General features: G+C 40.0%; 1 protein-coding gene across 1 annotated transcript in view; it reads right to left on the bottom strand.

Annotated features, from left to right (window-relative positions):
• Window positions 1–530: 530 nt before the first annotated feature.
• The window catches only part of STAT4 (signal transducer and activator of transcription 4), a gene marked incomplete at both ends in the record, with an annotated part of 34,942 nt that continues 22,739 nt past the window's right edge, over window positions 531–12,733 (bottom strand). The window contains 14 exons of the mRNA XM_079539106.1: window positions 531–557; window positions 1,792–1,900; window positions 2,404–2,470; window positions 3,585–3,776; window positions 4,169–4,305; window positions 4,538–4,632; window positions 5,377–5,429; window positions 6,443–6,578; window positions 7,496–7,594; window positions 8,326–8,409; window positions 10,264–10,308; window positions 10,934–11,027; window positions 11,107–11,124; window positions 12,413–12,472. Coding sequence (XP_079395232.1) covers window positions 531–557; window positions 1,792–1,900; window positions 2,404–2,470; window positions 3,585–3,776; window positions 4,169–4,305; window positions 4,538–4,632; window positions 5,377–5,429; window positions 6,443–6,578; window positions 7,496–7,594; window positions 8,326–8,409; window positions 10,264–10,308; window positions 10,934–11,027; window positions 11,107–11,124; window positions 12,413–12,472 — 1,216 coding nt within the window. The remainder of the gene's footprint in view (window positions 558–1,791; window positions 1,901–2,403; window positions 2,471–3,584; window positions 3,777–4,168; window positions 4,306–4,537; window positions 4,633–5,376; window positions 5,430–6,442; window positions 6,579–7,495; window positions 7,595–8,325; window positions 8,410–10,263; window positions 10,309–10,933; window positions 11,028–11,106; window positions 11,125–12,412; window positions 12,473–12,733) is intronic.

Here is a 12,733-nt window from a genome sequence, read left to right as displayed (position 1 = left end):
TCATCTTGAGGAAAAAATAAACCCTGCATGTAACTGAACTTGGAGGGTGAGAATCTGCACTTTAAAATAGAAGCTAAACTGAGGGTATATAAAGAGATGATTAAGCCAATGTAATATAAACTGATTTCCTCAAGTACCTCAAATTCTTTAGTTGTCCTTATATGCTGTTATCAGAAGCAAAAAAAAAAAAAAAAAAAATCTGTTCTTATACTGTTGTATTTACAATTCTAAGGTCAGTAATTCCACAGGTAGAAATTCATACCTACTGGACCCCACTGGAATCAAATGACCTGCGAGTGGGGATTGATTTGGCCTTTTATCAGTGTAGGTAGCAGTCTCAGGTGGCTATGTGTAACCTCTAGGAAGAAAATGTCTGTTTTACGTGGAACTGAAAACAGGAGGAGGCCCAACAATAGCATCATAATGATTTCCAGGAAATAGTGATTTACAGTGATGGCAGAGAAGATATTTATTATGCTTCTAACCCATGCAGTGTCCATGCGATTGCTTATTTTTCCAATATGTGAACTTCAGTCGGTCGAGTAAGGAGAACTCAGCTAGAAGGAAAAAAGAAAAGATCAGTCTCAGGGCAGTTACTGCTGCTCGTTCAAGAGGAGTTGCACATCAAACCTCAGTGTAGCTGTAGTGTAATCTTGACAGCTCTTAAGACTCTAAAGATGTCTTTTCTAGTTCTTTACAAGATCTAGTAATTCTCTTTGGAAAACAGCATAGTAAAAGTTCTCAAGAAAAATTGTGTATCTTTTTATCAACTTCTGTGCTTCTTGTAACCTATGGATTTGGACAGAAAGTCTCTTAGTGGAATCTTGCTTTTGCAGTGAGCAGAGGAATGGATAAGAGTTCAGCAAGGCTGCTAAGGCTGTTACTGAGTAGGATATCGTGTTCTGCTGCAGCTTTCACTCTTGTTCTCTGCATTGCACAGAGCTCTTTCACTGACACCTCATAGAGAAAATCTGTTGCTTTAACAATAGCAACTTTGCTTACTGTACTTCGGTACAGCACCACTTGTTCACCTGGTGTGTGAATTTGAGATAATAAACTCTGTTTTTCCTCCTTTCTCATTTAGCAGGGTAAATAGAATGGAAAATAGAAGTCAACAACAAAAACAATGAAACAATCAAAGGAAATATAGAAAACCAAGTCCAAGGAAACAACAAAATAAGAACAAAACCCTTTCAAAAATCTTTTCTCCCCTAATTTCTTGCAGAACTTGAACACGTTCCTAGCAAGGGCCTTCAGCAATTCGCCTCCCACTTAGCAGCAGTGAACTGCTTCTCTAGTGCCCTTAAAAACTGCAGGATGATTCTATTTGACCCTCTCAAGCTCTGGGAAGAGCTGGCTTAAGAATTATTGCATATGCTTAAAAAAAAAAACCAACAACCTGAGAATATTTGGAATTTGATGATAAAAGTGAAGCCAACTATTCTTTTCACTGCTGAAACAGGGAAATGCCAGCTAGCATGTGTAGTTCACAGATGCAATTTAGAAGGTCAGAACTGTTTTAATATATTCAAACAAATGAGTGAATGCTCAAGATTCCCTGGCCAAGAGCTAAGACAGCTTCATATCAGACAACGCATCCAAGTATGCTGCAGCATCTTGTCTGCGTCAGAGTAGGAAATATTTGTACCACTGGTTCAGAATGCAATAGTGCAAGTGATGGACAAGCTAGGATTTTGGTAATGGTATGAGTGGCCTTTCTGTAACCAGCATCTGTGTTGCAGGTGCAGTTTGCTAAGTGTTAACTTATCAGTGGAAAAGTTTACAACGTACGGCAGTTTCGATGGCTGTGGGACTCAGATGTTCTCTCAGCACAGCATAAACACTTGGAGACATTGGAAGAAGATCTGATGGAGAATGTGGATCTGTAGAGTCATTTAAGCTTTAAAAAAAAAAAAAAAAAGAAAATGATATTAAAGTAACCTAAATCCCTCCAGCTTCATGGAGGATTGTGGGCTATAGTGAATTGACTCATGTTGAATGCTTAATGAAGTTAGTTAAGCTTATATTCGGTCTTGCTGGTGGCCCTGTGAGCATATGCCAATGACTAGTGTTTAAAAACGCAGGGAATAGGTCTAAAGGAAGACAGAGGTTAAGCCTGACTCTGTAATATCAGCTGCTGAAAAAGGGAACAGTGAAAGATGACCAAAGAACCATTAAGTTTGCATTCAGTTCTGACAAATGTTTTGCCACGTGCATGAGAGAAGCACTCCAGTCAAGTTCTTTGCTTCCCTTTTTTTGTTTTTAGCAGTCTTTGCCCAAACCAAAACTCAGATGCGTTGCTGCCCCAAACTATCTGAATGGGGGAGGAGAGGCAGGGATAAGTTAGTAAAGGTATGTAAATGTAATAGAAAATCAGAGTAATACGTCTCTATGGTTACTCACATTTTGGAGACTGGGATAAATACAGAAGGAACGTAACCTTTGACTCCTCCGTCTGAGGGTTTTGAGACTAAAAAGCCAATAGTAGAGAAATTAAATACTGCCCATTAATTTTACTGTTGGTTTGAAATTGATTATGCTGCAGGCCATAAGGTGAGAAATATCTGTGATTAAATAAGCAGCCATAAAATGAGGGAATTCCTGAGGTTAATGTCCAGGTTCAGGTCCTAGTCACAGAAATGACCGTGCTTCCCCACTGGAAATACCTACATCACTATCTTGATGTACAGTGTAACAGCTGATAGAAGAGATCTGAGTACTTTTCGGTACTGCAAATGCTTGCATGGAGCCCTGTCTGTATCACAGCTTCACATTTGTCTTTTGCTTGAAATTAAATAGGTGCATAATTTTTTTTAGAGGGCTTGAGCATTAGACCAAGTCCACTGAATTAAAACGAAGAAGAAAAGCATTTGCTGCCTCAAAGCATCTTTAAGAAGTGTAGGGATTTGAATCCAAATGCCTTGTAGTCTTTTATAAAGAAATACACATCATTCTGAGCTTATCTAGAAAAATCAGGGTTTTGTTTTTTTCTTTTTGATGGGATGCAAGCTTGATCTAAAAATGGTTTGACTTGAAACCCAGAGAAGAGCGAGCATGTTTGGAACTAATCTTATCTAGCCTTTTGAGCTAATTTATCTAGCTGTACTTTCCAGTGTAGTTACCAGGGGCAACTGCTGCCTCATTGTGAAATGAAAGCAGGCCTTCCAAGCTCTTCAGAAAAGTCAGAATTCTTTGAAATTAAAGACACAGCTTGTTACAATTTTACCCATTTAGGAAGCTGAAGAGCAGGATGGCTCTCCATCTCCTCTGAACGTCTGAATACTGAATTTTGCAATGTATTGGTCAGGAAAAAAAAATCCAATTACTTTGACTCCTTCTAACTCAAGATCTACTTCTTAGCTTCTTTTAAACAGTGTTGTTGTAGCCTCTAATGTAACCTCTAAGACTGTGGCTCTGTAAAATGAAACTGCCTGCATGACAGACACACATCAAACATTTCTCATGAAGATGCCGATTAAAGGAGGCATCGTGATCTGTTCCCTTCCTCTCCCCAGATTCCTTGAGTTGCCTCTTGGCCTTGAAGCTGCTTTCCAGAAGGGTTAAGTACAGAAAGGGAGCCCAACCTTCATTCGGCTGACAGCTGTAGTGTTTGCCAAAGGCCTTGTCTTTGGGAATGTCTGGGTACAGATACTTCAGAGGGTTTTCGGGAACGTTGTCTGCCATGATAACTTTGTAATCTCGCAGTATGTCAGCAAAGGGCAGCGCAGCTAAGCGGCCTTTGTTGTAGGGTTCCACCGAATGGAATGTCACTTCTCCTGTAGGAACACAAGGGCACGGAGCTGCTGATAGCTGCTAGACCAACATCTCTACTTGGAACGCTTTTTGTTTTCCCTCTAAGTTTACACTGGTACGGGTTTTGCCTTTTGTACCGACATCTTTCAAGGCATTCTTCCTCCACACGTGGGAACAAACGTAAAGCCTGCAGTAAGCAGGTACATCCCCTAATGAACCTATTTATGGTAATATAAAACACTGAGAGGAAGATTTGCAAAGCTTGGTCTGTGTTCCTCTCCCCAAACCAAACTAACACTATACACATGAACTTCACTTCTAAACAACAACAACAACAACAAAAACTCAACGAACTGTGGTTACAATTATACCAAAGGGTTTGAGCTCTGTTAATATTTTTTTCAATTGCACTTACCATTTTCTAACTGATCCACCCAAGTAAAGGTAATTCCACCCAGATTGCTTTCACTAAACCTTAATAAAAATGTTCCTGGTGTCTTGTCTTTGAGCAAAATTCGTTCCTTCTCTTTGCTTACAAATCCCATTACGTACCTGAAGTGTAATAGGAAATCATGGTTTTACTTTTGCAAAAAATATGGACTTAGTTCTGCATTTCTAATAGATTCAGAGGTGTTCCCTTTTTGCAAAGAGTTTGAAACATCATAAATGGGGAAAAAGAGACAGAAGTGTTCGACTCTTTGCAAGTTCTCTTCTGTCCAGCTAGTGAAGAAAAAGGGTAAAGCAGGGAGAGGTCATCGCATGGCTGTTGTTATTTCTTGCTCACCCATCAATCCAAAGAGGAAGAATGTGTTTTTTAATTAAGTCCAGTATAGCTTCAAGCCAAATCCAAAAGGTAAAAGACTTGCCAGGTAAATGTTCCTAATGGGAAACGCATGCAGAAGAAGAACATTATGAGAATATTGTTACACCGCATCCACGTGACATAGCTGTCTCAATTCCTGAAGAGTAATCTAGCATCTGTTGCAATGACAAATTGGAATTGCTGCTTTCAGTAATATATCTGCTTTAAGCCTAATGTGAATACTATGAAGTTTTTTAAAGATATGCATTGCAACTCCCTTTTTTTTTAAAAGAAAAACTCATATTCAAAGTTTCTCTCATTATGACATTATATTTTGAGAGTTGGAACTACTTTCAATGATGTGTTTTAATATAGTGTGAACAAAAAGCATTTACTCTTCTTTTTTTCAGTGTTGTAATTTCTGATCAAAGTTACCGAATGTGGAGACAGACTTGAAATAATTTAAGTCACAACTGAGCATGTAGGGAAAACATACTGTATGCTTTATGAAGAACATTCTGTGCACTGACAGCACGATCTATATTGATTATTCAGTAGCACCTGATGACTTTAAATGCCTTTTGCAAACATGATTGTATGATTTACAGAAACATACAGGGCATACTTGACTATAATAACTGTTTCTGGTACCTGTATAAATGTAGTTAAATAGATCTCTTAGCCCAAGCTTTAAACTTCAGGAAATACTGTTTTCATTGTGAAGCTTTTAGACTTCATTTGGTTGTGCTGGGCTACAAGAGCCACACAAGGCAATTGAGAGTCTCATCACTGACATCAGTGGGTTACTTTCAGAACCGTACCTTGCAGAACTTTGCCCAGGAGAGCTGGTAGTCACTGTAACTGACCTGTTGCCCTAAAAGTAAAATAGAAAAATGTGAGTCTGCTTTTCTGAAGTTGTGAAAGAAATGTTAGTTCACATCTATACAGCTGAAAAATAGTGTAGCCCATCCGGGCTTGGAGAGGCATTGAGAGGGGCTTGCTAAGGCCTGTGTTCATGGAGAAAGAATGCAGCTGGCAGATGAGTTTTGTGTATCTTTCTGAAGTAGTTGCTGATGGTAGCCTGAGGAATATCTGCCTGAAGTTGCCTGGGGCCTCATTGGTGCAACACTGAGCTCAGTTTTGGTTTCAGTCTAAGTGTCATTTCTCTTGCCCTATCTTGAGCTTCCAAGTTTTCAGATGTTTTCTTTTTTTTTTTCTTCTCATATTACGGTTGTAACTGAATAACAGGGATGTTTTCTACTCCATTACCTAATAAGAAACCATTAGAAAAGACACTCTTTACTAAAGGAAACTGGCCCTGACTTCTGCAGGAACAGGTAATGCTTTCTTAATTCTGCCAGCCTTCTCCTGAGGCCTCTTCCTTCGCAAGGACAGTCGGACTGAAGCATTTTTTTGCTTGTCTCACCGACTTCTAACCATGCAGGGCTTCATTTCTATGTTGCTGTGAGTAAAAGATCCCAGGATCTAAATGTGCCCCAGAGAACAGATACTTTAAGAAAAAAACAAAAAACAAAAAAGCCAACACATTGCTGTCACCAAAAAGGCCAAAATCCCATAAGCAAGCAAAAAAGACTTCCTTTTGATAGCTGATGCTGGAGATAACAACTACTTGCTAAGGAAACAAAACAGTGTTGAACGTGACTCTAATGCCCTCTTTCTTCAGCTTAGCAGCCTAGATATTCAGAAGTTGAATCACTTTGTGGTAAGAATAAGCTGACGTGTGCTTTTCTTTAAAGAAAAACAATGTCACAATGGTATTTTTGAAGTCAAGGGTGGAAGTGAAGGTCATGCTTTAAGTCATCAATCTGGACTATCAAATAAAAGAGCCCCCAAACAAATAACATCCGTATGTTTCTACAGACTTACCCATAAGTTTCTCTGCCAGCATGTTGAGTTGCTCAGAATTGAGTCCACGGCCAACATAGGATGAAAACTGCCAGCTCAGTACTTCTAAGAGCTGACTTAGAGTGGCGGCAGGGGGGTTGTTAAAGAAAGATAAGTTCTGCAACAGAACGAATGCTTTGTTTAGGCTACTAGCAACTATGGAAAGTACTCCAGGCTTTAAAAGAAAGCAGCAAGTGCTTAAGCAGAGGCCAGAGGTGTTGACAAATAAAAAAAATAATGCAAGGGGTATGGTGGAATGGGGAGCGGAATGGACTTGGACAAAGATGCCTTGGTTCCTCCCTGGTTACTAGCAAACCGATAGAGGGATGCTCCTGGAGAGAGTAGGAGGCTGTGTACATCTTGGATGATAAAATACCTTGCTATGCTTCTGATAGTGATGTATGTTAAAGCAGTGAAAATATGCTTAATGCCTGTCCAATAAATGCAGATACTGTGTTCAGCAACTTGCAAACGCAGTAACAGCAATTGAATGTAAAATTTGTGCTGTGCCAGCAGGAGACGAGGAAATAATGATTCTGCTTTTGCTCAGCATTGAAGCTACTAGACAGTGCTACCTGGCTCTTGCAGTCTTCTCTGTGCAAAGCATTAGCTTCTCTAAAATGAGGGGAAATAGCATTTAATTACATTATAGACCCAACCATATATCTACTTCAATAGTTTTGAATTGCACCTGTGAAATTATTTTGTGCTGTGTATGATTTTAATCAACCATGTTCCAGAAAGACAAATTTGACCTGGGAAAGTTGTGAAGAAGGGCAATCATCCTTCCTTAGTTTGTGAGCTACTACTTCAGTCTAAAAAAATGAAAGCTAAGAGGCATACGGTTTTACATCTGGGTAGGGAACAAAAGACAGAACAAATAATGTACAAGTATGATGTTGATTACTGCATATTTGAAGAAAATAAGGTCTGCTTAAGAGGGAGAAACAGCCTTTTTATAATGAATGTACTTGGCAACCAAATAATAGGAGCGTGAGAATGCAGGAAGCCACTATTTGTGTACTGAAGACCTACCTGAGGGTCGTTGGTTGATAAGTTGTACCAAATAATAGAAGCCCATGCATTGGGTAACTGGCTGACGTTGGAAATCATCACTACAGGCAAAGAGCTCGTCTAGGGGAAAAAAAGAGCACAGTAGGTAATGACAGTGCAGTATTACTTGTCTTTTAGCCCTTCCTTGGTCTTCTGCCCCCTCCAAATAGTGCTCTATAGCCTGGGCTCTTCCAGCATGGTAGAGCAAGACCAACTGTTGATAACTGATGCCCAGCCTGTTTATAGAGAGAAATGGGCTTTGGGAGGGTGTTCAGGTTTTGAGTTAGCTTGGCCTGGGCAGCAAATTTGGCTTTTAGCTGCATGAAAGCTGTAAAGAAAAATGACTGCATGACTTTTTGCAGGCAGAAGAGTGAGACCTGGTAGTGTTGGTCACTAAATTGGTTGTAAGAATGGTCTGTTTTAGGTACGCGGGGATATCCTGAGCATATTGCTTGCAATTGTCGTAACGTTCTCTAATGTGTTAATTTGTGATGTTTAATGGAGGAACGTGCCTTCTAGTGTGTATGATTTTTTTTTATTATTATTTTTTTTATTTTTTGGTCACTGGCTTAAATGGATTGTATGGTCTTTAGATCAGCCTGTATTTTGGCTTCTGCATAGAAGGGCTAAGAACATCACATGAAATCTGTGCAGCCCTCTGAGCAGTTCTGGAAATCTGGCAACTGCTTACTGCTGAAGACAGCATCTAGGATAGATGGGCCTGCGGCTTGGCCCAACAGGCTTGTTCCTTGTGAGCCCCTGCAAAATGCTGCTTGTTCTCACCACAGAAAATCTATCCAGAATATACTCACTTCCAAATTGATAGTCAGTCCATACAGGCAGACCTGCGTTTCAAAGCTGATGGAGTGCAGCTCTTCAGTCACCATATGAGGGCCCTGAGGGGAGAAAGCAGATAATGAACTGAGTGTATGCTTGGTATTTAACACTGCCTGGGCAATCCAGCTGCTGAGATTAGATGTGTGTTTTCTTGCAGCATTGTGTAATCTCTAAGCAGAAGAGAAAAAGAAGGAAACCCTTTGTTAAACTCTAATCCAGATCTCTGGTAGATTTTTTTTCTGATGATTCTTAAACCAAAACAAAACCAGCAACCCTGGTTTTAAAAGCAATGCTTTCTTTACTTTCAACTTGTGTAAAAATGTTGCTTTACAGCGTGGTGTTGCACACAAATGTAACAGATTTTTGTGTGTCTGCTATTGTCTCCCACTCTTCCTAAAAGTTTCTTTACTGATTGACAGCCCCAATCTAAACACGGATGTTAAATAGGAGACAAGCAGCTCAAAAAAAGCAGTTACAGGAACCATGTCCTTAAGCACAAGTAGGCTTCTGTCCTAGAGAACAGTTTTGTTTTCTTTCAAGTATATGCAGAAACTTCTTGACAAACAATCTGCTTGTCGTAGTTGATTAGCTTGTGTTACAACATTTTGCTTGGATTACAAACTAGCATAGCTCTATAAACAGCTCTGTAAAATCTCTGCCCCTTGAGAAACATGTCTTTAAAAATAGATACTTCCATCCCCGCGAGTCAAAATATAAAAAGCTTTTTGCCATTTTTTCCTGCTTTTTTTTTTTTTTTTCCCATTGCATATTTGTTTGGCCAGACTTCTTAAAAAATAAAATAAAATTTAAAAAAAAAAAAAAAAAAAAAAAAAGGGGGCAAGAAGGACAAGAGAGGAGAGAAGGGATGATTTGTGTTTCTGAATCCAAGTACTTCCACTTTGAGTCAACATAAATGGAAGTGTTCCTTGGGAAAGTGCCTCACGGCCTTCTGTTTCCCCCAGAGCACCTCCTTCAGGACGTGTACAGATGCTGTAACAAAAGGTTCTGTGTACATGGGAGGCTGAGGCTGCAGGAGATGCTCAGGCATCTGAATCACACAGCTGCCTTACAAAGGGAAGATCCAGCTCAGAGCTGTCTGCTTTTAAGTGAAATGCTCATCCATCCACTCAGCTCAACTGTTTTAACACAGGTAGAATCAAGCCGAAAAGGTTTGGGAAACTTCCCTTATCTCTGCCCCATTAGAAGTTTCAAAAACCTGAGATTTTTGGAAAAACACATCTAAGCCTAAACAAATATATGCTTTTAGCTGTTGTTCAACAAATGTTTATGCTCCTAAAGGTTCCAGGCGGTGCTTTGACCAAGGAGGAGCCCCGCTGGTGAAAATCAGATAGCAGTAAGCCATGTCACTAACACTAGGACGTCCTAATGCTGCGGGTGGCTGTTGCTCGATCTGACGTGTCATGCTGCTGTGTCACCGCACGAGGGGGACACCAGACCAGGATTCAGACGAAAATCAGTCGGAATTTGGTCCTGGTTTGGGCATGCCAACATCTTTTAGGCAAGTACAATCACACCATCATGTCAGCTGTGAGCGTGGCCAACAGATCACACATGTCAGCTTGCTCTGCTCAAAAAGCTTGTTTTTTCAGAAGGTAACTGTTTGACCAAAGAGAAGGCCATGCAGGGCAATGCATGCAGGCATTCAGGTGATTACTTCCTAACCATCTTCTGTAGCTATTACGTGAGGCACATAATTGAGTTTTCTGAGTACTTCTGAAAGGTTCTCACTGTGCTCATACAATCACATGATTATTGAGTCCGACACTTAGAAGGAGAGTATATATTTCAAAATCTAATTTACTTACATATGGTTGCTGTTGGGTTTAAATAAAATCCAGCCTGAAATACTTGGGAGAGTAATCAAAACTACCAAGTAAAATAAATCCACCAACCTCATTTCCTTTGCTTCCAGCACTTGATTTCATTTCTTTCGGCTGCTGTATAAAGCAAAACAGAAATTACGTGGCAGAGAAACTACAGATGAGTACATAAAGAATATCAACTGTAGCTGTGGTGCCCTTAGCATAATAGGGATTTGTTTTGAATTTACAGATACACTTCATTGAAGTCCATTCAGTGAGTGGCCTTCTGATAAATATTTTTATTGGAAAAGTACTGTAGGTGAGGGAGTCTGCTTTGAAAGCAGGACTTAGGAAGACACTGGAGAAGCTACCAGAATACTTCTGTTGGCTCTCAAAAAGCCTTTTGTCTCAGGCATTGTTTCAATCAGATCCAAAGCATTCAATTATGTATTTCACCTGGACATAGGCTTTTTTTTTTTTTTTTTTAAAGTTTCTGTGTAATTCAGCATGATAAATCATTTCCTCTTCTGGCATTAAGCAGGGTTTGTTTTGTAATTTCTGTGGAAATACAGTCTCACTTTATGGCAGTATGGAGTGTGATACAGGTGTTGCAGGAGTAAATGATCCTCTAAGGGAGAAGAGAATGAGTGTGGATTTGACAGCAGTGCAGTTCTCCTTGTGTAGCTTTTAAAGAGTATCTTAATTCCTTGCCAGAGGTGCAGGGCAAGAAAAGAGCAGGTGCAGGGTAAGAAAAGCTTACCAGGTGTCGGAATTCTACTGACAGGCTGCCATTTGCTGACTCATCCATGTTCATGGCTTTCACGTGCGTTCCACACAGAACAAATCTACGATTGCTATGGAGAACATTACACTTACTCACTCCAGTGAAAACATGCTGGATAGCTGAAGGGCTCTCATATTTTGTTTCCTTACCTCACTGTTGAAACATTCCTAAAATAGAAGAAGGGTAGAGGAGGAAACAGATGATGTATCAGTAAACGTGAGCTGTGCTTGCTTTGAGTCATGTATCTCGAGACAGTATATTTTCCCTTATCTGTTGAATGTATGTTACTGATATCGCTGCAATTTTTGGGAAAAATAACAGAAATTTCTGATGTGCAGGTATTGTATCTAACTTCTTCCCCCTCTGCTGTTGGAATGATGTATGGAAATTGAAAGTTGCTGTGCTAATTGAGTGTGTGGTGAGGCAATAGAGGCCTGTGTAGATAGGTCTTGGCACACTGGTGGTGCACATAAACAGCTTCTGAGATGAAGCTGTCTTGTCTCCTACTGCTTATCCACCAGGTGTTGGTCTTCCTTCTTTTGGCCCAGCACCTGTGCCCATGCAGCCAGGAGCAGAGTGGTTTGTAGGGAGCTAATAGAAGCATCGTGGTCAGAGCAAGGGAGAATGGTGAGCAGTGGGGAGTTGGATCAGCTGTGCTGATTTTGGAATCAGACCTGGTGGTTTTTCATAGTAGGGGGGCCCTCACCTAATGGTAACCAAGCTTGCTCTGGGGTCAGGTCTTTACGTTGTACTGAAAATCATGATCTTGCTAAGAAGAATAATCATCTCAAACAGATGTACTTGTACAAAAGTGTTGGCTCTGCATCTAGTATATTATAGGCAGGCTCTGAAATGCCTTTTGCTCAAGAAATTATAACCAGCAGTAGGAGCTGGGGTTCATGGTTGCTATAAGAAGTAATGGGAGCTAATGGAGTACTGAATCTGTTAGTAAGGAGGAGCTTATGCAACAGCCTTGATGTCAGGCAGGAGTAAAACACTGTAAGCTGCTGTAGTTAGTAATTACAGCACCAGCTTTCCAAGCACAAATTGTGTGTAATGCTTGGAGCAGCTGCATTGAAGGTGCTGGGACTATTGGCACAGGCAGAGGGAATGACTGCCCCATAAACGCAACAGAGTTTGATTTCAAGTTTTCTGTGATGCCACTATTTAAAGCTGGATTTTATTTAAGGTTTGAAACAAATGTTAAATGGATGTTTCGTCTCCAATTTCAAAATATCAGTTAAGAGTAGCTTTCTTTTAAAGTACAAAGAGATTTTCCACATTAGAGAGAGTCATTACCCTCATTACCCTGTGTGAAACTCATATGTTTCAACTGTTCATTGGTTTCTTTCCCCCTTTAAGCAAATTTGAAAGCAGATAGGGCAGCTACTGAAAAAGCTGCGTGGTCTCTGTAGGAAAAGAGTTGTCTAATATCTTCACTTTAAAGTTTCTTACTTGTCGATAGTTGCTTTCACTCTGATCTGGTAGTTCAGCTCTGGCAATTTAATTAGCAACCTTCAAAACAGAAAATTTATAAGTGAACACTCAAAAAGAAAAAAACAAAAACAAAAACCAAAAACAAGCTATAGCAAACAAATTTGTCACCAGAAAATAATAGAGATCACTAGCTCCACATCACAATATTTGAAATGATTATAATCTGAAAACGGATCCAGCACTGCATCAGGATTTGCAGGGTCCTATGCATGAAAGGAGGGATGACTTTATCCAGTGGCGAGTGTTTTATCTTCCCTGCAGGAGTGGGGAAGACGATGA

Source organism: Tetrao urogallus (assembly GCF_951394365.1).
Source record: "Tetrao urogallus genome assembly, chromosome: 8".
In the NCBI taxonomy this organism is placed as follows: domain Eukaryota; kingdom Metazoa; phylum Chordata; class Aves; order Galliformes; family Phasianidae; genus Tetrao; species Tetrao urogallus.
The sequence above is the reverse complement of the archived record's forward strand: the minus strand, read 5'-3'. Positions and strand labels throughout refer to the sequence as shown.